At 31.1% G+C, this 27,077-nt stretch overlaps 2 protein-coding genes across 5 annotated transcripts in view; one reads left to right on the forward strand and one right to left on the reverse strand.

Annotated features, from left to right (window-relative positions):
- Positions 1–13,671, forward strand: part of LOC126824892 (ribosomal protein S6 kinase beta-1) — a 47,983-nt gene extending 34,312 nt beyond the window's left edge. The window contains exons 17-18 of one of the 4 annotated variants that reach the window (XR_007681670.2): positions 1,088–6,470; positions 6,505–8,103. Coding sequence is in view for 3 of the 4 variants with exons in the window: in XM_050554322.2 (XP_050410279.1) it covers positions 1,088–1,136 (49 nt within the window). In the remaining variant the exon portion in view is untranslated. Of the gene's footprint in view, positions 1–1,087; positions 8,104–10,854 lie in introns of those variants that run through there. The other 3 variants (XM_050554322.2, XM_050554323.2, XM_056101875.1) reach the window with 3 other exon arrangements.
- A 2,493-nt stretch (positions 13,672–16,164) lies between these two features.
- Positions 16,165–27,006, reverse strand: LOC126824891 (all-trans-retinol 13,14-reductase). Its single transcript, XM_050554317.2, has 11 exons — positions 26,549–27,006; positions 23,991–24,176; positions 23,481–23,590; positions 22,660–22,791; positions 22,136–22,337; positions 20,776–21,093; positions 19,964–20,084; positions 19,374–19,504; positions 18,758–18,924; positions 18,128–18,287; positions 16,165–17,701 (listed from the first exon to the last, which is right to left on the reverse strand). The coding sequence occupies exons 1-11, from the start codon at positions 26,751–26,753 to the stop codon at positions 17,553–17,555; spliced, it is 1,881 nt and encodes a 626-aa protein (XP_050410274.2). The 5' UTR covers positions 26,754–27,006; the 3' UTR covers positions 16,165–17,552.
- Between the last annotated feature and the right edge of the window lie 71 nt (positions 27,007–27,077).

Here is a 27,077-nt window from a genome sequence, read left to right on the forward strand (position 1 = left end):
TTTGTATGTGGAAGATCATTTCGTTTAACACAAACACTTTAGATATATGGAGTCCATTTATTCTTTGCACTTGAAAGTTTATCCTGAAATGACTTAGGCCTCTATTCACCAAGCGTTGGCTGGATCTAGTTTTACTTGAGATAACTCTATATTTAAGTAGGAATTTATATTGATTTTCAACAAAAAAATCCTTTGAATTAAAACAGTACTTAAACACCTAGAATCTATGATTATTCAACAGTAGCAACGTAGCAATAGAAACAGAAATTTAGAATCTGATTTCTTATCATTTATTTACATACAAGTACAGTAACAGAATAAAGACAGCAAAACAATTTTTACCCTTCGATAATATCTTTTGTTGATAACACCATTGTTTTCAATACCACAAATCCAACGATACATCACACAAAAACTAAATTGGCTTAGTGGATAACGAAATGAAATGAAATGGGGTTTAACATCCTACTGTTCAAGTTTAGTGAACAACAGTTTAAAGTTGAGTGCACATTAAACTCCATTTCCATATTAGGGGTAATATGCTTAGTGGTCAGATATTGAATTTATCTGCCGATTTAATGGTTTACCTTCAGATTCATTAGGAAACTGGTTTATCACTTACTATAGCTAGTAGATGTTTGCTTTGGAGATTTAGTAGAAAAAAAAAATTCTAATGAAGGACTATTTCTTAAACTTTTTAGAAAAATATCTTATTTGACTTGATTCTGTTTAACTAGTTCCGTCTTCATTAGCCCAGTCAGAGTAGAACAGTAGGACGTAAACCCCATTTCATTTCATTTTACTTAACTAGTTATTTAACGCTACGTTGCCTGGCAACATAAATTCATTTACATCTATGAAAAACTCTTTATGTCCATAACCCAAACCATTGTAGAACTGAAGAAATGATCTTCCAGAATACATCATCTAACCTTATTGACGCTGCTAGAGACCATATTTTTGAGTATTAATAATTCATCGAACATGTGTTGTTAAAGAAAATTATCAAATGTTAATATGTGTTAGATGTGAGTTTTGGCAAAATGTTTCTATAAATTCGATTTCCTTTTTACTCTTATTTATATAGGATAAAGTCTGCATTGGGAAAAATTAAAAATCCATTGAAACGATTTTGAATCATGATCTTAAAGCCAGGTGAGACTTGAGTGTGAATCCAGTTGAAATTATCAAAAAAAATATACGTGAAATAGGCACATTAAGTAGTTCTAGTGTCTAGATGTAGTAAAATGTCTTTTTCTCAAAACAATACAAATTTCACTGAAGATTATCTTTATACTGTGAAAGATGAAATTGTTTAGAGGCATGAGATTATGGCGATGGGATAAAGATTGCATGTTGTTGTTTTTTTATCCATATTTTGTAATATAGTTATAGAGCAGAAATTTCTTTTTTTATGGTACTTAACCATTGACTGATCAAAAGGAAACCTGATTCTTGAATTATTTTTTTAATAATGGCTGAATATCAGACCTACATGGAAGTGATATACAAAAATTTACATTGATCATGCTAGTGTTTTCAAATTTAGGTTAAATTAAATCCGAATTCAGTGAATTTATGGTTTTGAGCAAAAGAGCCTTCTAATATATTTATTCCTGAGGAAAGTTAGCTTTATTTCTGAAAAATATTATATGTATACATGTGTATATTCAATAATTTATAGTCAAGCACATAAGCAAAAGTCACTAAATATTTATTTTTCAACAGAGAATTAACTTCCATTGAAAACCTTCTTGAAGATAGATTTTAGTTAAAAATTTATGAAATTCAAGTAAACGTGATTGAATTGAGGAAAATGGATATATGTAGTGACTTTTTGCCACTTCTATACGGAGTTGAGTGATGGATCTAAATACTGATGTCTTCAGTTTCAGAAAAGATCTGCAAAAGTTTAAAAATACTGAATATGGTCCAAATTTTCTACTACCCCTGTTTATGCTTATCAGTAATTGAAACTGAAGATATTAAATTACATTTAGATGATATCACCAAACCCTAATCTCTGGTGCAATGGTAGTTTTCTTGTCAAATGGAATGGTTAATGCTTTTTGTTTTTATTTAGCTTTTCTTTTAAATGTTGTAAAAATTTCAAACTATCACTTGAATTAATAGCTTGGCTTTTTTCTACACTTAAACATTTTACTGGACTTTGCTTTGGAAAAAAAACCCAAAACATCTCTTAAAAAATAGATAAGTATAGTGGTATATATTTCAATTGATATTTCAAATCTGTGCATATATATTTTACACACACATATCTCCAAATGCAAACGTTTAATTACATACTGATAAGGTTGTAATGAGTAAGCAAAATCACAAACCTTCCTTTTACTGAAAAACAACATGAGATTGTCACATTATTAATTTGAGAACCATATTAACCAAGAACACAGTTATCTTTAGATCCATGGTTGTTACTTTTTGAGAACATGGTTATCTATAGATTCAAAGGTCTCTACTTCTTAAGATTCTGAATTGTTGATTTGCTTAGATCTCTTCTTTAAGGGAACATAAGATGGACGAGAAAACTTTTCGATAGGTATAGCCAATGGTTACTATATCCACTTCACAGCAAGTTCACACCAATCTGATTAGAATTAATTCAGCCATCATCACTCAAGGTCGCAAAAAGAGACCTCCCGTAAAACGAATTTGCCAATTATCGAAAACACTCTTAATCCCCTCAGATGCCAGTGGCATCAAAGTGACTGAATGCATATTCGGAATGTTTATTTCTTAATTACCTCTATACAGCCGACGTGTGTATTCATTAATGTCTGACTGATTCCTTAATCCCCTAATTAAATAAAAATTGACTGCGGAATAATTTGTTTGGTAATTTATTTTAATTTAATTTAAGATCCAATTAAGATTTTTTTTTATAATGTCATCACAAAGACAGTCAATGTAGCCATAACATATAAATTTAGAGCATCGATAATTTCAACAAAGTGAGAAGATGGCCCGCCCTCTCTTCTCACGACAGTGATTTTAAAACTGTGTTTTTTAAGTGACTTTTTGAGTGTGGTCATGCAAAATGTATCATAAAAGTCAAACATGATTGAAGTGCAATTTGTAAATGATGATCCGTTATCAGAGTAGTCAATTGTATCTCGTTTTCCTGTAGCCATTGTACGAGGCCTTTCTTTCTCCCTGTGGATTTGACTTCTTTACTCTGAAATGGACTGTAAAAATGAAATGTGAAAAAATATTTCAATATATGTTATAATTAACAGTATAAATAAATTTGACGTACTGGTAATTTACTTTGTTGGTAACCATCTAAATCGATTAACAGATTGAGAAGGGGCATCTAACTATCTTTGTGTATTAATAATAATATGGCAAGTGTAGTGTTGTTAATATCTGTCATTAATCAATCCGACTAAAATTCCACAGACATGGGGTCATAAATTAATTTTCACTGAACGCTAATTAGGTAATTATCTTTTTTACGCTGGCCAGATCAAAGACATCACTCTAGGTGGAAGTGGGCATAATACCAGTACCCCACGAATGAACAAAAAAAGTTTAAGGGGGAACTTTTCTACAAACATTTCTCCACACCATTACTAATTGTTGAATCGTTCACACGTTAATTGTATAGAATAATTAAGTTTTACTCATCAATTCTTTATAATTATTATTTACCAATAATCAATTAGCTTTGTTTACCGATGTTTTTGTAATAAAGTAGCCTCGTATTATTTGTTGATTGGCGTTTAGACAACATTTAATTGAATTGATATGAAATTTAAATGTCATATATTCGATGGATAAATGTTTGTGATAAGATTAGGTTATAATGTCTAACATCGTTTATCTTCTTTATAATAAAAGTATTCTACAATTACATTGACAGTTTAATCACTCACTAAACGGCACCAGGAACTCCATGTATGATTACATGTATTTGATATTCATGTCCATGAATCCCATGCAATTTTTCGCGCAAAATTTAACCTTAGTGTGCATGGAATTGTACATGGTAATAAGACTCCCAGCGTTGATTAGCTGACAAATGAGAGTGATCTATTGTTATGCAGTCATCAGAAAATTCCATATTCGCTGTGAATTTCAAATAGAGTTACAATAAAAGTTGTTCTTATGTATAGAAATGGTTACTATTATTGATATATAGCTAATAATGAATATATCGACAAGTGAATGGCACCATTTGTATTTCTGTACTTACAGAGAATGGTTTGGGATAGCAAGTATTACTGGGTTATCCAAATTATCGGTAAATGTGTTAATTGCTTGGATTGTCTTCATTTGCCACATGGCTTATTTAAACAAAGGTGGCTTAATGGATCTACGGCATAATACTTAAACGTTAATGTGTCGAATAATTTTAACCGGATTGATGTGAACTTGCCGTAATGTGTATATAGTTACCACTGGCTATAAGTACATAAAATCTAGTTTCATCATCTTATGTGGTCTTTAATATAGTATCTTAAGATGCTTATTAAACTTTTTTCTAGATCCGTTAGTCCTAAAGTCCGTTAGTTGGTTATCCAAAATCTTGATTACTAATAAATACCGTCAGCTTGCAATGTCATAAATGGTTGACAATGTCGGGTAACAAATAGGGGTGTTGACATAATTGTCAGAATCTCAAGATCAAGAGTTATTTATGTCAGGATTTGATCAAATCTGAATATTTTATTCTCTAGATAGTTTCAAAAACATCTTGAGATAGTTTTTTTTAATTCCAAAATAGGCAAAATATTTCTAAACATGGATATATGTAGATGATTCTATAAGGATCTTAAGATAATCTTCTTTTTAAAAATACATTCCTTTTAGTAGAGATAAAAATATTTCAAAAATAGGCAAAATAATTGTACACATGGATGAGAGTAGAGATTATTAAATTTAATAAATTTGAGAACAATCGGTTTTGTCACAGTGACACATTTAAAATGTTTGAGTCAAAGATTTCATAATTCATTCATGTTAAAACGTTGGGAACTTCTCAGCAACTGCAAACATATAATCTGTTTGAATATCGGCTTTATTTGTATTTTAACAATTATTTCGGCACATCAGTAGATGCTGGACACACACATATATTTTATGCAGTACTAACATCAGCATATCTCGAGTTTTATGATTTATGGGTCTTGCATGGGATAATTTGTCATGTGTAATGGTAATGTACTAAAGCATGAATAACGTCTAAATATACGTAAAATCATCATAGTGTTTTTTTTTTTTTTTATTATATATCTGTTTTGTGTAAAAATATATTGGATTCCTTGTATAAACTATAAGGTCTAGTTGGTGCAAGTGTTTAATGGGTTATTTATAGAACTTATAAGAGATGGTGGTGCACAATGATTCCAGCAATGATTACCGGTAATATCATAATCATTACCATGGTAGTCATCAATTTGTTCTTTATATAATTATTGTCTAATTAACATCATTATGAACGAAACAATTACTTTTTGGTCAACACCATGATCATTGACATCATCATTATCATATATTGATTCTGACGATAACAGATATAATGAACAACAGCTAAAGGTTGATGATCATAATGATGGTACTTTGGTATTGCTATGAATTTGCTAAAAATATCTGAACAGTGGACTTAAGACTAGATCAATAAGTGATAGATCATTGAGCCACATCCAACATATATTTATGGTCTGTATTCTGTTATTAGGAAAACATTTTTTGTTTTACCTGAAAAGAAATAATAATAGGTTTCTGGTAAATTCTGGTCTGAATTTTTACATAAAAATAAAAAAGAAATGAAGTAGATTTCTTGCACAATCAAATATTGCTAGAATTTTACGAGGAATTGTATTATATCTTTATTATGCAGAAATTAAATAGATTTTTTACAAAATAATATATAGAATTTTTTTTTTGCAAAATGAAATATAGAATTTTATTTTGCAAAATGAAATATAGAAAGATTTTTACAAATATTTATACATTTTTGAGAAACAGAAGACATAGTTCTTGGGCACTTGTCAGAATGGAAGATTCTATATTGTTAGCTCTGCAAATTATTTTATAATTATCCAATTGAAAAAAAATACCAATAAGTCATGTATATCATAATTTCTGTTTAATATTATGATCATTCTTAATCTTTATGGGTTTTCTAACACCATTTAATATTGTCTAACAAAAACTCAAACATGTAAAATGTAAAACCATGAAATATGTTAATTGAAAAGCATATCAGTGGATGTCATGTGTTAGGAAGAACACTTTAATCTGAAAACAAAAAATAGGGAAGGATTTACTTTTGCAATAATATGTACAATTGAAGCTTATTTAGCTACATGTTTATATATAAAATTTACCACTATTTCATCCTTTAGCACTTGGTAAATGTATATATTGATTACAGTAATCCAGTTCCTTGAAGAAAAGTGATATATTAATACCTTGGGAGTGGTTCACATGACATGACTAGGGTGGTTTGGGGAACCCTAATTAGATCTGTTTGGGGAGATTTGGGGAACCCTAATTAGATCTGTTTGGGGAGATTTGGGGAACCCTAATTAGGGTTGTGCAAGTGCTAAAGGGTTGAGATAAGACTGCTATATTAATTATGTTCTATAGGTGCTACTAAAAGTAACAATAATCTTAGACTAAAGATCAGAGTTAAAGGTATATAATATTATACTATTTTTTGTAAATAATGTGTAAATACAAATATTGTTTTTAATAAAATAATAAAATAATCAAGATTTTAAATGATCTTAATTTTTATTGAACAACTAGATATGTTTCGATGTGTTCATCAGTTCATTTCTCCATCAACTACAAACACTAACATAATTTTCTTGATTCGTGTATTGTAAATTTAAGCCTGCTGTAAACCTTTAATATTTTGTATTACAGTGCAGACAACATTGTGATTTATTCTTTTATAGATCAGTCATGTGGCAAAGGTTATTTCCATTTAGTACCAAAAGCTGAATTATATGTATCTGCAACTTTCGATTATTTTTTACAAATGGATACATTGCATGTTTTATGATTAGGAATAAGATACCATGAATACAGATTATTCTTATTACACCAAAAGATATAGGTTTGCAGCAGCCTTAAGAACAGGAAAATCCATTAGCTGAATTGTCATCTTTGATGGATTAAGATAATAAGGTTGTACTTGTAGGAATCTCTAGATATTACTGCTGATACTTACACCAGTCTCACGATTTTTGTCATGTTTTAAATGAAAGTTTACTGGAATTGGTTGTTGGTGGAGGGCAGTTTGTTATTGGTTTATATGCAATGTGATATTAGTTAAAGATGCATTATGTAAGATTTAAATAAAGAGCTGGCCATTATTGCTTAATAATAGTTAAAAAATAGATAATTAAAAGGATATTCTGAGCAAAGTTACGAGTGTTTGAAGTTTTGATGAGATAGTTTTGATTGCTAAGTACCATTGTTAAGATTATAAAAAAAATAAAATATTGAGTATCTATTTTAATATTAAATCATTAAATGGCAATGGTGTTCTAATTTATTCAATATCATGTCCATCCAATGGGATAGAGAGTTGATTATGGGCTTGTGGTGTTAATAAATGCCTAATTAATAATTTATGTAATATTTGAAGTCAAATAAAGGACCTGCAATATGCAGATTTCGCTCTTGGATAATGCATCTTTAGTAAGTTGGAGATCTTTTGACAGGCTTATAAGGTGTAGGGTATTTTTAAAAAATAAATTTAAGTTTGGATATAACTAGATATATCTGGAGAAAAGAAGCATTAAAAAAAGGGCTAATTTACACTATAAATGATATTTATTTTCCTTAATTAAATGCTGAATACTCGATATGATTTAGATGAAATTTAATCATGGGATTGATACTGTAGTAAGAATCTTTCATGGTGTATGTAAAATAATTTAGGACACAAATGCTAATTTTTGAGTCTGTATTGATTTAAGAAATGCTCGAAATAATGTGATGATTAAATGCCTTTACCTCTGATAATACTTATACTAGTTATATGAATAATGTATATATTCTCACAAACCTGTTTTACTTGTGGCCTCGTGTCTTACAATGAAAATAAACTGTTTCTGTCCTTTATTGTTGCCTTCAACCTTCTTTTTTATGCAAAGCATAATGTTTATAAATGCCATGGCGGTACTAGTAATTTTCTTTATTAATGCAATGGTAATTAATTTTACAAGGAATTTTGTTTATTAATACTGGGGTCATTGGAGATTGTGTTTATTAAAGATGCATTATACAAGAGCTATTTCTGCCTATTGCAGGTCTTTTTTCTGGCTTCATACGCTTTGCTCAGAATAAATCAATTTGACTGAAATTTTCAATATATTAATTTTTCATTATCTAATTTTGGAACTAAATCTTACATAATGCATATTTAATACCTGGGTGGTACTCATAATTTTGTTTATAAAACTGTGTTGGTACAAACTATTTGTTTATTAATGCCATGGAGGTATTAGTAATATTTATTAATGCCATGGTGGTATTAGTAATATTGTTTATTAATACCATGGTGGTATTATTAATATTGTTTATTAATGCCATGGTGGTATTGGTAATTTTGTTTATTAATACCATGGTGGTATTGGTAATTTTGGTTATTAATACCATGGTGGTACTAGTAATTTCATTTATTAATGCCATGGTGGTACTATTAATTTTGTTTATTAACACCATAGTGCAACTGCAAATCTATAATGGTTATTAACACCATAGTGCAATCTATATGGACTATTAGGCAAACAAAAATGCTGCAGTATTTAATCCATTTCTTGAACTATTTGTTTTGACTGATAACTTGTAACTCGTTTTTTTGAGGATTTTTTTCACTATAGATTGATAAATAATAATGATGTACATTTCTTGTGCTTCAAATCCAGCGATAAGTATACTCAAAGCGCTTTTAAAAGCTATAAACTACATGACCGGAAAGCAGCAATTGGAAATTGCCATAATTGTGGCCACAGTTTTACTTAAATAAACAGTTATTTGTACAATATTTTGAAGTTAAATTCTTTAAAATGCTTAATCTTATCATGCCTGTTATAAACAGTCAGTTTTCTTCAGGACCGGCAGATATGATGAAATGAAGGACTTGCAACAACTAGATTGAGATCAACTACAGTTAATTATAACAGTTCCAAGAAAATCTTTTGTGGTTGTAAATGATAAAAATTGAGTTTCAATTATGAACTTATCAGTAGTCCAAATAGTCACAGTACTGTAATCGTTTCCATTGATACATGTATCTATTATAGGCATTTATCACCCAAAATAATACATTCTACAGTAGATATCCCTTGTGTGATATATTTCATAATTTGCTGCGATATCTGCTTAGGAGAAATCGCTTTACATAAATTTGATTGGTTAGTTGAAAAGGAACTACTTTTTTTTATTTTCAAAGAACAGTTGATTTCTTATTAAAAGTAACTTTTTTTTTTATTAAAAATGAACTATTGTTTTTTAATTGACCTTGATGGAAACACTGGGTCAGTAAGGATTTTGCAATGGTTGAATTGCTGTCAAAAATGATGTATCACTACGCCGTAATGTAATCAGGTTCAGTAAAAGTGAAATCTACAGCAAAGAATTATATGTATTTGTGCATGTAAAAAAGGATTGGGTGATAAATAAAATCTCCTATTCATCTTTTTTGATAACAAAAAATATGAAAAAAGACTTGTAGGAGATTCTCTATTTAGTAATTAGAGCAATAAACTATAACACATACTTATGGAAGAAACAATTACTAATTTATTTGGGGTGACGTTTTGAAGAGTTTATTCTCAATGTTTTCAAGCAAATACATGCATTGATAATGGTGAGAGCAACCTCTTTGAAACGTTGCAGTTAATAAACTTTGTGAATGTTATCCATAAAGTTGTTCATATTAGTATATTGCTTTCATTAAGTGCCATTGAGAACATTGATGAGGATGCTATAGAAATTGATGGATGTCCAATCTATATCCTGGCCATTTTTAAGGGGCATTAGGTGAGATTAGATGAAGAGCTGACAGTTCTCGCTGTAACAGTTTAAAAAAAGATAATGAAAACAGAATATGCTGAAAATTTCAATCAAATTGTTCACCCTGAACCGTGTTTTATACTTTAAAAAAGTAGACCGTCCCAGTCTTTGAAGTAATATTTATTTAATAGCTTCAGCTTCAACATTTAACTCTTCCACCTGTCCCTACAATTATTGTACTAGTCCAAATTTATTTTTAAAATATTTTACATAAATCCTTTCATGCTATTTTCCTTCTCATATTTTCAAAGCTGCTGATCCTAATTTGCTTTTTTTAAGGCTAGGCCTAGTTTAATTCTCTTGAAAATAAAATGATCTCAAATTGATTATTTAACATATTCTTAAGAAAACAAAACCAAATTATAATCATTAGATAATCACCTGTCTTCAATGCAATCAGATTAAAAAGAGACCTGTTAAAGATATTACCCAACACTTATAAATGGCACTGGTATAGATTCTGTTATATGCGGGGATGCCAAATGTTGGCAAACTTTCGATTCACAATATCTTTGTAAATACTGAACAAAACTGAACCATTTTTGGACTGAACAGCAGTTTTTTTACCCTCCAAATTTGCATGCCTTGAACTTTAAACATTAATGATATCTTTTTATGCAGCAACCAGCTTTTAATAAGAAGCATTTCTTAACAAAGAACCATTCATGCTTTTGCATATTTTTGTCTTAATGCCTGTACATGTATATATGCCATTCATTTAAATCAACTTGGTGTAACACAAATCAAATTTCTCTAAGAATATTTCACAATACATGATTTTTTTTGTCTTTGTAGATAATGGTATATCTGGAACCAATGGATAAGTGGATGTAAATCAAGTGTTTATATATAGTATTATATATTGAGTGAATATATTAAAGATAATTCATCACTTATAGTATAAATATATTCATGTATATATCACCAGTAGACCATGTTCATATGGCCATATTTATTTTCAAAGTATTATGTTATTTTCATCCATGTTTGTCTATTCAGAAATCTTGTAAAACCTTGTTAAATTTTCTTTAAGAACTTGGTAGGATTGTTCAGCTCTGTAGAAGAGTAAGTCACCAGTATCAAAGGCAGTGCAATGAAGACGTACAATATTATCAGTCCATCGTCCGTCAAACAATTTCTTGTGAACTTGTAAGGATATGTTCATAAGGGTACAAGTCCGCACTTTGTCAATATTCAACATTTTAAGATTGTGGTTTCACAGAGCTATCTTATCAGTTATATTTTTGCTGATATACGAAAAAAATTTAATGGAGTTTATTTTTTTTTAAAACTATATGGGATTAAGGACCTGTGGAAGAACCCAATTAAAATCCATATTTTTTTTTATTGCAATTCAAGTATCTGCTTTTTTGTTTTATGTTCTAATAATTTTGAATTTGTTTTGTGGAGTAATCTTTACATTTACATTTTGACTGTTAAAGCTTGAGACAGAGTTCATAGTGTATTATTTTAAAACTTGTCCAGCAGGATTTTATCAGCTTAGATAAATTTGCTACACATTACAAAATCTGACAAGCCCCCTTCTATGTTTGAGTTATGCCCCTGACCCTCTCATCATAATTTTGTTAACACGACTGGTCAATAATTATATGATTCTTAGAAATAATTGATATGTTTGCTTGGCAATAAGCTTTGTGCATTAATTATAGTAATACTCTTGCCATCGTTGATTGTTAATTAACAGAAATGCTGGTGGATTATGTTTGTTGGCTGGTATTCAATGTTATTTATGGTCATCAGTACCCATGATTACTAGTGTAACAAAATAAAATATATACATGTTCACTATTTTGCATTTATTTTAAGAAGTTTTAACTAATATAATATTCTTATATTTAAGATTATCATTAGATTTTTTTGATAGTATTACACAGGCTATCTTCAGATAATGTTGATGGTGTATTACACAGGCTATCTTTAGATTATATTGATAGTGTATTACACCTGCTATCTTTTAGACTATATTGATAGTGTATTACACCTGCTATCTTTTAGACTATATTGATAGTGTATTTCACAGGCTATCTTTAGACTATATTGATAGTGTATTTCACAGGCTATCTTTAGACTATATTAATAGTGTATTTCACAGGCTATCTTTAGACTATATTGATAGTGTATTTCACAGGCTATCTTTAGACTATATTGATAGTGTATTTCACAGGCTATCTTTAGACTATATTGATAGTTTATTACACAGACTATCTTTAGATTATATTGATAGTTTATTACACAGACTATCTTTAGATTATATTGATAGTTTATTACACAGACTATATTTGCACGGACTATCTTTAGATTATTGATAGTATATTGCACATATTATATGTGTATGTAAATAACAAAGTCTGCTTCTAGACTTGGTAGGTAAATTTGACATTTAATATAAAGTATGACATTAGTTAATAGTTTCAGTGGTGCATATGGTCCTAATATTAAAATTAAAGCCCATTTCAGGGAGTTTCAATTCCAATATGTATAGGAAATCAAATGTTTAAGACTTTTGATTACTTGACAAATTTATACTTGTAACACATATATAATATATTATGTACATTGATTGTTACTGTATTAATTACTATAAATATGTGATAAAATCTGTGTCTTTCTGATTGTCAATAATCTATGTACTGTATTCCATGTAATAACCGACCAGCTGCTATCAGGTGGAGGCTCCTAATACAATGGAATCAAACAAAAAATCTAAAAGTACCTAATTTTATATCCATCGTAATTAAGCATGTGGAACGGTTGTCTATAGGTATACAGGTAGAAACCGATGAATATTATGAGAGAGCTGATCAAACTGGCTGTCCAGAGAATAAAGCCTCATTCAAACAGTAATACATTTTTATGAGAATATCCAGATTTGTTGAAACTAGGGGGGTTTCCATCCACATGGTCCAACATTCTTTGACATTTGTATGGTTAATGGCTTTAAATACTGGAAACCTGGGCAGGTTGGAGTAAAACAGGCCAGATGATCAATTGATAATACTTTTGTCCATGAACATCATCATACCAGTTTGAATATATTAGTAGTATGTAGTACATACTATGTACTAATCTTCTCAGCAGACCCTACAGACTCTGAGGCTCTAAGATGTTCAACTTGTTAAGCTTGTGATGGATGAAGGTGTATTAAGAAAAAGACAGCAAAATTTGGTTACTGGAGCTGGATGGTTATTACGTCAAATAAGATACATTTTAACGACAAATAATGTGAATAGAAAATTTGAAATCAGCTTGTAAGTGTGATATCAACAATTATATGTTTAAAAGGGGCAAAATTCAAATTTTGGAAATATTTTAGTATGTATGTAATGTTTGTTTGGTGAGAAAAATACATTTATTTATGTCAAATTGAATAGCTAATTAGATTACTGTACATCTTGATTCTGCCGTAATTAAATTTTCATTTCTAGACTAGAAAATAGTCTACATTTTGAAAAGATATTTTGGTGGTTTAAGGAGAATAATCCGTTACCAGTGTTGCGTGTACATAGCCAAATATGAAGGTTCGGACAATCAATATTGTGATAAATTCATATTGTCTGGTAGTTAGTTTGATAATCACTGGTACATTATTAATATAAATGAAGGTTCGGACAATCAATATTGTGATAAATTATTATTGTCTGGTAGTTAGTTTGATAATCACTGGTACATTATTAATACAAGACCAACATATCCATAGTTCATTAAGAGCATGTGATGCAGAGCCTCGTCTAAGGATTTGGTCGTGCGCGGCATGTCAAGCGACTTGATTTCTGAGCACTTAAAAAATAGTTTCGGAGATTTGATACACTATTAGTTTTGGCATCTTGTTAAACCATGGATTGATTAATACCCTGTAAAATCGAGATCAAAACACTGCTGCGGCTGACCCGCAGACAGAAATATACCCATAAAACAATCAGAAAGACGATTTTGTAAACCTACGCACCATGATATAGTATTGGCACATGGGAAAAACCTTATCAGCGATTTTTAAAACGTATGTATGTAGCCGCCCAGTCTTCAACTTTTGGGCTCAGTAGGCGGCACAGTTTGGCCAGTGCACTGTGGCAGCGCCGCCTAGTTACCATGTTAAAGGAGGCTCTGATGTGATGCATAAAGAATGCAACTTAATGAGATATCTCCAGTAGATGCCCTTAATCAGATAAAAAAAAAGTTTTAAAAAACTTGGACAAAGGATTTTTTTTTACTAAGTTGTATTTATTAAGTTGTATTCTTGATTTTTAAGCACTAAATTAAAAGTATTGTTTTAATCAGGCTTATTTTTCAATCCATATCTTATTAAGTTATTATTTAAAATTATTATCTATTTTAAATAATTATAAAGAATATTTCAAAATAGTTTATACATTAAAATACTACATTTTTTTTATTAATTATATTTTAAAGAATATTGCAAAATAGTTTATTAATTAAAATTATTGTATATTTTCAATAACTATGAAGAATATTTCAAAACAATTTATTAATTAAAAACTATTGTCTATTTTAAATGATTATAAAGATATATCAAAATATTTTTTTTTATCAAGCTGATATTTATGTATGAATAAATTTAATATTATTTCATTTTTTCATAAATGCAGCATGAAAGTTTTAGAGAGAAATTTATCTTATTAATGTTAATAGAAAAAAGTTTCGTACACATCCAAAAATTATATATGAAAGTAGATAAATAAAAATTATATCCTTAAATGGTTTTGCTACATACTTATTTTTGTATGTGTACATTTTAATGTGGTGGCCTTTTTATAATATTAGGAGGTATTTTTTTCTTTGCCACAGTAGTGATTGTGGAGTCTCAATTTTTTTGCAAGAATAATTACAGCACATGCATCACGGTTTGATTTTGTACCTTTATTTTCGTCCCTGTCTTTACCTTATGGAACACGATAACTTTGTGAGTGAATGGTGAATTTGGTTGTATAGTTTCATTGATGAAGATTTCCTGCGTAGTCTAAGCATAGATTTGTCAAGACTTTGGAACACAACTCTGCTTCTTAGAAAGTGTGAACTTGGTGTAGACGTTAATTACATGAATGTTTTTACCGAGTCGGATGATCAGCCTTTTTTGCTGAGGCTAAGCAAAGATGAGGAATTTGATTTGTGACTTCATTGGAATATAATAATGTCTTGAATGAGTTCGGTGATAAGCATTTTCTGCTTAGGCTAAACAGATGTAAGCAATTTGATTAGCTAAGCCTTTAGAACACATTAGGTCTACTTCTAATCAAGGTAGAATGTTTATACTTGGTGTAGATGTTCATTATGGTTTGACCCATTTGCACTACTGAAAATTCTGTTTTAATATCTTCCATTATGGTAATTATCAAGTAAATGGGGTTAATATCTCCTTAACAGGAGCCATTCTTTAAAACACAAAAATAGCTTGCCAGGCAACATAACATATGACCACAGCAGCTAAGTTGTCCAGGTATTCAACAAGGGTTGTCGCATATTTTTTCTTTTGTCGGTAATGAAAACATTTACAGCACACAAGAAACCGATTAACAGTAACAACATCCCATTTTAAGTTATTATCAGAAATCGTTACAACCTTTAGTATACAAAACATTTAATATCATGAATTTAGCTGTTCAAGTCAATAGAATATTCAGTGATCAAGGGCCATAACCCTGGAAGTGATTATTGGATATCGTTGAAAATCAATAGACTTCTTCATCTCATGACCTTAAACACTGTGTATTAATTTAAAGTCAATCAGATATGAACTTTAGGCTCTAGAGCATCCACAAGATTTTTCAACGTGATCAAGGGCCATAACTCTGGCAGTAATTGTCAGAAATCGTTGACCTTTAACACTGTGTATTAATTTAAAGTCAATCAGATATTAACTCTAGCCTGTGGCGTCCACAAGACATTTCATAGTGATCAAGGGCCATAACTCTGGCAGTAATTATTGGAAATCGTTGAAGATCAATAGGATTCTGCATCTCATGACATTAAACACTGTCTATAAATTTAACTTTAGCCGACATAGGGTGGGGGGTGACAACAATTATACGACCACATTTCAATGTGGCTTGTAATAAGAGAAAAACTCCATTAAACTATTTATTACAAATTTATTCAAATATAACAGCTAGAATATATCAACAATATTACATACCATAATATTTGTATACATCACCGGTACTTCGATAGGTCATGACAGATTTCTATAACCTACTCATCTATCCAATAAAATGCACAGATTTAGTGTCTTTAATTTCAAACATTTTATAAGATGCCACATCTGCATAAATATAAAATGACCAAAACTTCTTTACTGCAACAGATCGTCAATTAAGACATGATATACATACCCGTAATTTTACTTAGACAAAATAAATTAGTTTTTTTACAGGACATTTGAAATACACAAAGATAGGTTGCCAGGCAATGAAACATACGCCCACAGCAGATACATAATCTGGGTAGATAACAAGGGTTGTCGCATATTTTTTCTTTTGTCAGTAATGAAAACATTTACAACACACTAAAATCTGATTACGAGTAACAACCCATTAGTTCATTATCAGAAATCATTACAATTGGTTTCGACTGTTTGTCTCATGACCTTAGAAACTGTATAAATTTATATTAACATTAGCCTCCACAAGATATATCAAGGGCCATAACTCTGGCAGATATTTTCAGAAATCATTGAAAAACAATAGTCTGGTTCATCTCCTAACCTTAAACACTGTGTATAAATTATCTTTGGCCTCTAGAGCATCCACAAGATTTTTCAAAGTGATAAAGAGCCATAACTCTGGTAGTAATTATTGGATATCGTTAAAATCATTAGGATTCTTCATCTCATGACCTTAAATACTGTGTATAAATTTAAAGTCAATCGGATAATAACTTGAGCCCCTAGAGCATCCACAATACTTTTGAAGGACCATAACTCTGGCACTAATTGTCTTGTGAAGTTTCCCCACAAATAATTAAAAGCTTAATTCATCATTTGCATTTTTGCTAAAATACCAAATTTCTCACCACTTATACGCCAAGTTGATAAAGTAACAAAAAACGAGGCTCTGCCGAGTTTTTTTTTACTTTGTCAACGAGTGTTGATATTTTTTGATATAAAAAAAAAACGAGTAAGAGATTTTATTTATCACCCAATCCCTTCTTACATGCACAAATAGATAAATATAATTCTTTGCTGTAGATTTCACTTTTACTGAACATTACGGCGTAGTGATACATCATTTTTTGACAGCAATTCAACCATTGCAAAGTCCTTTATATTGACCCAGTATTTCCATCAAGGTCACTTGAATAACAATAGTTCATTTTTAATTTAAAAAAAGTAGTTTCTTTTTAACTGACCAATTAAATTCATGTAAAGCGATATATAAAATATATCACACAAGTGATATCTACTGTAGAATGTATTATTGGGTGATAAAATATGTTACATGTCATAGTTATTTAAAATTAATTTATTCAACTTTCTTCTTTTTGGCTTCTTTGATGACATCTTTTCTTAATTTCATCATATCGTTCATCAAGTTTCTGTTTAGAATACTTGAAGCACAGAATAAACCAGCATACATAACAGATATAAAACCACAGGTTGATACATCTTGACCTGTAATTAAAATCATATTATATACACTCTTCTATCATGATATTAGGCCAAATAAATTTCATTAGCATTATTAAACAAAAATAAGGAGTCTTGGCCTCAATACAATTCAATATGTTCGCATAAATGACCGTGTGAGAAACAAATGAAAACTTTAAATGCCGATAATACTTTTGGCCGATAGGTTTTTTGGGAGGCAAGATTACTTTGATTGTGTACAGACTTAACCTCAGTATTAACTATTTGACTTCATCATTCTGGAATAGGGGAAATCACAAGATTGAAAGTGACATATCTTGCAAAATAATCTGAAATATTAATGGAAATTTTGTTTGGCAGATAGCGATTAATAAGTCCATCTTCATACAACAGTTAACTTTGATTCTAGTTTTTTACCTGGCTAAACCAATAATCTATATAGAAATTTACCTGTTAAATAAAGACCAGGTATGTCTGTTTTAGGACGAAATTCAAGCGCCATCTCAGGTAGAAATCTTGTCTGGTTGTGATTTAAACCGTACATCTCACCTTTTGTTGTACCAAGATAATAATTATTAGTTACTGGTGTTCCAACTTTAATCAATGATACCTGAAATTAAACCAATTTCATTACTCTCAGTCAACCAATCAGAATAATATTACCTTATTCCAAAGCTTGTTTCAAAGCACTGACAAATCAAATTGCTTATTTATGCCTAGCATAAGTGGTAAATGCTGATCACTGAACTCGATCAAGATCTTCACCAAGTATGAACAATCTAACTCGATTAATAACAAGAGTTGTTGTGTTCTGAAGTCTTGGCCAATCAAACTGCTTACATCTGCTTAGCCTAACAAATTGCTTACATCTGCTTAGCCTAAGCAGAAAATGGTTATCAACGAGTGGTTGTGTTCTAAAAAGTGTGACGGACGAACAACCCCAGTTCAATAGGTCACTGCTTTCTCCAAACAAAAGGTTTACAGTTAGGACTTTGTGTGTTGTCTGTGTTTTGCTGTGCAGTTTTCCTGTGATGTCTACTAGATTTCATGAACTAATTTGGATATTGATCTTTTATGTACCTTATTTTCTATTTTAGGATAAAGACCAATACACTGTTGTATAATACGCTGTCCTATTCTGTCTTTAATAGCATTATAATCATCACCACGATGTTTGATTCTTTCATCTTTCCATTGTTCAAACCATTCAAATTTAGCTAATGTTATAACTAATAATACACTTTTACCTGTAAAGTATAACATCTAATTATTGTATATCCTGCTCTCTGGTACGATTTTATCCTGGTCAGACTTTAGTAGGCATAATCATGAAAAAGAAATTCTTCTCAGGCAAGTAAAATTTTGTAAGTTTCTTTGGGGAAAGTGCAAATTTATTTTTTATTTTAACAGTAATACATTATAGACTCAATGTGTCATTTGCATTTTTTTCTCAAATATCTGAGTTCTCAATTACCAATAAAAGATGGGGGTGTCTTATTACACTCAAGCAGCATAGATCGATCAATTTTCAATTTATCATAACTGAATTGACTCAATACTAAACAGAATTGAACCAGTTTTGTACTGACATTCATATTAGAGATTAAACTTTCACAATATCGTAGTGTGCAAGAGATTCATCAAGCCTTTAAATGTAAAGCTTTACAGGTAGTATTCCATTGATTAGTATATTTACCTGGGAATCTATGTTGGAATGATGGATCTTTAGCTGATGGTGATGATATATATAAAAGTGGTATATCTTCTACACCAACATCATCTACATCTAAATTATAAAACTTAGACATAGCCCCATCTATATCAGAACTACAAATAAATATAAATAATATAATACTTTATCATAGCAAATACAAATAATATTATACCATCTCTAACACTGATACAAATAAATACAAATAATCTCTATCACAGCTACAAAGAAATACAAATAATATTCTACCATCTCTATCATAGCAACAAATACTGGTAGTTTTATACCATCATTATCACAGCTACAAATACAAATAATTCAATACCATCTCTATCACAGCTACAAATAAATACAAATAATATCCTCTATCTACAAATAAATACCATCTCTATCACAGCTAAATTAAATACAAATAATATTATACTATCTCTATAACATCCGCAAATCACTACTTCGATCCTTGAAAGTGTCTTATATGATGTTACCAAAAACTATGACTAGCATTAAACGATGACGTTAACATGTTTCATCTGGTTCTGGAAATATTTATAAAAATATCCAAGAAATCTACTTACTCACGATAATACCATATATTGCCTGATGTCAGTCCCATTTCTTCATCTGTTCCGTCTAAACCTAGAAACACTGTCATAAACGAGGCACTTGGTCCGATTTTATCAATCAATGGATATAAACCTGTAATAAACAAATAATAAATAACTGTTGACCTTTTACTCAGGGGAGCTGCAGTGGCTATCGCAACCAGTGTTCGAAACAAACATTTTCAAAGCACAGGCCCGCAGGACTTGTGTGTCACATGATCATGTGGGTCCTTCAGGTGACACGCAGGCCCAACCAATAATAATAATATTTATAGTTTCCAAGCTTCGAAGCGCAGAACATAGTGGCCGGTTCATTGTTTTACAAAGCCGACAAAAAAAACTCAGTTACAAATCAAAGGCTGGTTACGCAAGTCAATGTTTGGAAAAACAGCAGCTTCCGTCATGTCGATGACAAGTAAACAATAACCGTCAACTATCGGAGACTCAGGGGTTGCGTTTCTATGACACTTCTACCATTTCCAGAATAGTCGTATGTGGACACTAACTATGCGAGATAAGAAGGCGAAGGCCCGGCGGACCCGAGTGAAATAGGCAAGCAGGAGTCATCCGATAAATCAGTCGGCCTCGGGCCTACGGACCGACGTTTGTGTCGAACACTGATCGCAACAGATATCCTTTCTTCTGTCAGTTACAAATACAGGTGGCTATATTTCAGTGCTCATTTTCAGGCCGCTAATGAAAGAAATTGGGCTGTATATATATCTCAGTGGAGACATTAATCGAAGCGTCCATCACTGATTGAGATGAGAACTGGTTATACTTACTTGATTTAGTAGCTACTTGTGGCGGTAGAAGATATTTAAAGGTATTATTAGCACCTGCATTAGATATGATATATTTAGCTTTGATATCAACATCACCAGTTGTACGTTTCACTGTCACTCCGACAGCTCGGCCTTTTTCATTGGTTAATATCTTAGAGACAGGTGCCTGTACTAGGAGACGCCCACCTGATCTTTCAATGACTGGAACAATGTGGAAAGCTATTTCACTAGGTCCACCACGGGGATAATATGCTCCCTGTAGATAATGATTTACAAGACCAGCATGGAATGAAAAACCGGCTTCCTTAGGAATTACGCCTGAAATAAAAAAACATATTGAAGTTGTATTACAGAATTTTGTATTTATTTTTGAATTTTTACGATTGATAATTGATCACATTCCATTTTCCCCATATACCCCATTCAATCTTTTCTATATCTGCCATTTTATTTTATGATCAGTAGTGGAATACCGCGTTTTATCAGTGAAATAAAAGTGTTATTCCACTGGCTAGCAGTAGTCCATGTTGTTTTTACCTAAAATGATTGTAAAATCATAAAATAAATAGAACATTTGTCGTTTACGCATTCGTGAAAATATAAGTTTTCTTGCTTCTCGATGAAATAAAATATGTTATTCACTCTAAAACGACAAATATCCTCTATATATCTACCGCATTTTTCCATAATATCATTTATTTACAATCTATTGTCATGCTAATTTTCCAGATTTTTATTTTGATGACATTCTGTCTTTCACATTTCAAACTGACGTTCTGCAATTTTACATTGAAAACTAAATAAATGACTTTTAAACACTGAATCTATCAGTGAACCTAAAATCAGTACTTTTATTTTTTTCTTCTTACCCAAATTCCTGTTAAATCTTTTATTATTTTCTTTCTAATCTCTATATGGCCAAATAAAAAACATATTCTGGTTCTCAGATACTCCTGTGTCACTTGAAAAGAGCCACATTACTTGTTTTTATTTCAAAAAATATTTACTCCCGGGTTACAGGAAGTAATTCTATAAAAAGAATTTGAAATAATCTGAAAATGTGTTGTAAGCTGAATTACCTAATACATGTATGCAAACCACATAAATTTTTGTTGACATTCATAAATGATAAATACTGGATAATCATACATTTAACATCACATGATGAGATACATGTAGTGCCTTAAAATGTGATGTTGATATATGATGAGAAGTCATGTAGCCCATGCCCAGTAGTGATCCTTTAACAAAATAAAAAAAAAACCAAAAAAACCTTTCTTCCACATCAGATTTTAAGGAAAGGTTGTCTGAGAACCATAATATTTCTTTTTGTATGGCCTAATTACTAGTTTCAACTTACCATAATCTCCCCAAATATAAGATAAAGTAGCTTTTAATTCTTGATTATCGGTCAGCTCATTCAACACTTCTGTTACTGTTTTTCTACTGTATTTAAAATAGTTGGTTAATAAATCCACGATTCCTGTAGCTGCAAGAATCTTACTCAACCATTTAGGTAAAATTTTCATCATCATCATTCCTCTAAGTCCCGTCCTTGCAACCTAAAAAGATAATACAATCATGGGCAAATATCGACAGGAACTGAGATCATTGGGAGATAAACCTGTATTTCAAATTTGGTCAAAATCGGATTAAAATTGTGACCTGTAAAGTGTCCAGAAACAAATACGGACAGGGGCACCAACGAAAATAATATATCTCTCATGGATGTTTCTTATTCTTCAAACTGTCTCCTCCAAATAGCTATAAAAAAAACTTTAAACATAAAAAAGATTTACAATGCTACTGCATAATTATATTTCTTACAAGAGTTTTTAGATTTTACAAAACATTTAGCAATAAAATATTAGTTGGTTTACTTACATGAATTAAGTTCATATATTTATCAATGGCCTCATGATCTTTAGGAAAGTTTTTCTTTAATTCTCGGATATATTCTTCCCTACCTCTCACCATTCTATACCTTCTGGCTTTACTAGCCTCTCCTAGAGCAACCTGTAATAAACAAATATATATTCTAATGTATTTATGAATCAATAATGACTAATACAAGCTTACCCAAAATTCAGATGTTTTTCTCAGACATTGGAGCTCTAATTCCAAATAAGGAGAAAACTTTGTTTTAAGGTACATAACATAATAAATTAAAAAAAATAGGACATAATTTATATCGAAAACAATCTGTGATTGTTTTACGGTAATTGAGCTCAATTGATTAATACATAACAATTTGTTATATACACTAAGCTCCACCTACAGACATGGCCATGGCACAGCACATTATTCTTTAGGTTTCTAAGATTCAAGTAAAACCTGACTACAGTACATGTACTTCTCTTTTAGTAACACACTTTAATGTGTATTAAAATTGTTTACATAACTTAAGTCTTTCAATTGTATACACATTATGCACAGTAACACGCTTTAATGTGTATTAAAATTGTTTACATAACTTAAGTCTTTCAATTGTATACACATTATGCACAGTAACACGCTTTAATGTGTATAATTAACACTTTTTACATAACTTAAGTCTTTCAATTGTATACACATTATAATTTTTAGAAAGTTAGCACGCAAGATTCTAAAATCCTTCTTTGCATCAACAGATCTGAATTTCAATGCTTTTCAAATGAGCCATATAAAGTCTATTCTTTTATAGAAATCATCAAAATTATACAAACCGTATCATAAGCTTCATCCATAGCTATCCATTCAACTTGTCCATCGGTTAGTTGATTACATAAAAACCTAGATACATCTCTTTCTCCCATATCACCAACATAGTGTATTCCTTATGAGAATAGAATTAAGAATTTAATATTAGTGCATTAGGCCACCCTAATAGTAATATAAGATTTTAAAAATTAGACCATTCTAATAATAATATAAGATTTTAAAAAATTAGGCCATCCCAATTGTAATAAAAGAAATTTAAAAACATATCCACCATTTTTGCAATTGAAGTAAACTAATTCAATATGTAAAGACACCCTTTCACTCAACTCCTCCCTTGGTGGAAGCCAACATTTATCTTTAATTCATGGAAGTAGTAGGATACTGACAGCTATAAGGGGAAAAATCACCCTGTCACTGAGCAAATTATAACTAAATAAATCCCAATTTTTAAGAAGATTACATGATAAATCTAGCCTCAGCTCAAGAGTGTTCACAAGGAATTATGGTTGACATACCTGTATCAAATTCAAATCCTTTTTTACTATAGTAAGTATGACAGCATCCACCAGCTTGATCATGTTGTTCTAGAACCAGTACCTTCTTACCAGCTTGTGACAGTAGAGCTGCAGCGGTCATACCCCCCATACCACTACCAATAACTATAGCATCTAGATTATCTGGTACCTTCGCTGGTGTAAACCCTGTCAGAATATTTCACACAAACATTAGGCCACATTAATTTGACTTTCTGTTCTACTGTTAAAATTTTGCTTCTGATATCTTTGGGAAAAAGACTTGTTTAAAGATAGAATACCAGGTAACAAAACATATGCCCCAGAAGCTATGTCTTCTGTGCATTCCAAAAGGGTTGTCGCATATCATTTATTTTTGTTGGTAATGAAAGCATTTACAAGACACTAAAATTTGATTAAGGGTAACAATTCAGTAAGTAAATGACTCTAATAAAAATATGACGTCACTTTAACACAGTTTTATATTGATTTTAAACTGGAATAACTGGACATTTTTATCATCTAAATGCCCAGATAACGAACAGGACATAACAAAAATTCAACCGTTAACCAGTGGGTCAGTGTCTTATACTAATGCATTTTAGTCTAGATACATTTTCCTTGTTAGACATTATCCTTTTTTATTAGCAAAATAAACAGACAGGACATAACAAACAAAAATTCAACCTTTAACAGGGGGGGGGGGGGGCAGCGTCTTTTACGAGTACATTTGTACCTTGGTTTTATTCTATGTACTTGCCTTGCCAAACATTCTTAACAATAGAGTATGACTAGTCTTAAATACTGTGTACCTAGAAGGTTCTTTTCAGCAGACACCAAGATACAATCCTATGTAGAACTTCTTACATGTATATAAAAGGTAATTCAGGTCATTTGTAGGACTTGTTCGTTTAATGCATACACATCTATTTTTTTATTTATTTTTAAATAAAACACTTAATACTAAAAATTGTGTACATATCACATTTTGTCCTGTCTTATTGTGTTAGCATGCTGTTTTATGCAAATAAAATTCTCAACAAAAAAAATAAATTGAAAAACATTTATATGTGTACATTAATTTAAAGTCCTGATGCATCATTTAGCACTTAAATCTCTCTTAGTTTAGGAATAACAGTCCAAAAATGGTTTAATTCCTTTCGGTATTTACAAAGATATGTGGAATTGAAATTATATTTATGTATGCTGCTTGTTATGCAATAAGCCTGCTGCCATTTTGTTTTATTGATAGACAGAGATAATTTATTGATAGACATTTTTTAAAATCTGATTGAATACAAGCCGGTGTGACAGTTTGTATTGACTCCCGGTGTGTCCGAAACTATAGTTTATTATAACAACAGAACTATACCTACTTCCGCCGGTGTGAGATGGCCCCTGCATGATCAGTCCAGGGAAAAGATCCGTATTTGGTTGGAGTTTTGTCATTATTAAACAATGTTATCATGATTAACTGTTGTCTTTAGAGATCAGCAGTTACAGAAACAACGGATATACTTTGGAGTTTTGTCATTATTAAACAATGTTATCATGATTAACTGTTGTCTTTAGAGATCAGCAGTTACAGAAACAACGGATATACTTTGATTGGCTTGAAATTGATATGCTATTTCTAATTCTATCGGTAGTAAGTGATTGTGGAAACCATACAAATTCATGATTGAATTGAAATTGTCAATTAATTCACCTCCACGGGCAGTTATTATTCTCGTGGCTTAATTTATCACACATATAAAAGAATGGAATTTCTTACTACCCCCCCCCCCCCCCAATGCCTTCATATATAAATAACTTAATTAAATCAACCTCTCCTTATTATTACTTTCAATGGACGTTAAACAACAACATCCCCCCGCCACCATTAGTTTGATCACACATACCAAAATGGCAGATATTGTATCTAAGTTAGTGACAGTGAGATTGGAGTTTTGTGAAAATGTGGGTGGGAATACTGAGCAGCTGACCTCTAATATTGGGCCAAATAATTGTTGATGGTAATAATAATAGGGCCTAAAGATCATCTATTTGTATTTTATATAGAATATTTGAAAAAAAACCCAACTTTTTATTGAAAGATACCGGACACCTAGAAACCGATTTTACTGGTACCGTAAGAACACCGGATCTATAATGGTGTGAGATTACTCCGACAACTGTGCATGCAGCAGACGGTAATCACACACCAGGGACCATCCCACACTGTTAGATCTTTGGGAAAACCCTAGTCCAGTAGAGGAACAAAGGTGTGTGTGTGTGAGAGAGAGAGAGAGAGAGAGAGAGAGAGAGAGAGAGAACCACTTAACACAAACTAGGTCATTTCGGGACTAACATGGTTCAATTTTATTTCAATAATTTGCTTGCACGTAGGGGTCTTTGGCATTAGGAGGAACCCGGAGAACCCAGATAAATTCCACAGGGTTGGACAGGCGGCCCGCACGCGCAAACCATTCGGCCAACACCCCTAACCTAGTTGAGACAGATTAGACCCTATGTACTAAAATGGTTTACCTCTAAAACATTAATATAATTAATATACTTACTCTGCTTAATAACAGCATCTCGCGCTCGGATATCTGTCACCAATTTCTCAATTGGTTTTTCATGATTTCTCCAAAAAGGATTTCTGCCAGGCTTTTTCCTGTTTATTAGCAAGGACAAGCCAAAAATAAACACGTACAACAGAAACCCTATTAACAGTATAGAAGGATGTCTGGCTATGTAGTCATACAACCCTTCTAAAATCATTCTGCTTTAATTTGTCACACCCTATGGTATTTCTCAACAACTGCCGTGTGTCGTTGAAATACTACGGTATGTTATAATATGTAGGCCTACATACAACTATGGAGAAATGAACCAGTGACCTGTCCTACACATTGACAAAAACTAAATGACATTGCACATGCGACATTTAGGTGAGTTACGGATTAGCAGTGTAATTTTCTTTCATAACGCCGTGCTAAAGTCCAAAGTTTATAATACCGCAATATTAAAAAAAAAGAGTTGTCATCTACAAAAGGGAGATAACCCTACATTGGGCTCTTCTCTTTCAAAGTTCCGAATAGCCCT

Source organism: Patella vulgata, chromosome 6 (assembly GCF_932274485.2).
Source record: "Patella vulgata chromosome 6, xgPatVulg1.2, whole genome shotgun sequence".
NCBI classification, from domain to species: domain Eukaryota; kingdom Metazoa; phylum Mollusca; class Gastropoda; family Patellidae; genus Patella; species Patella vulgata.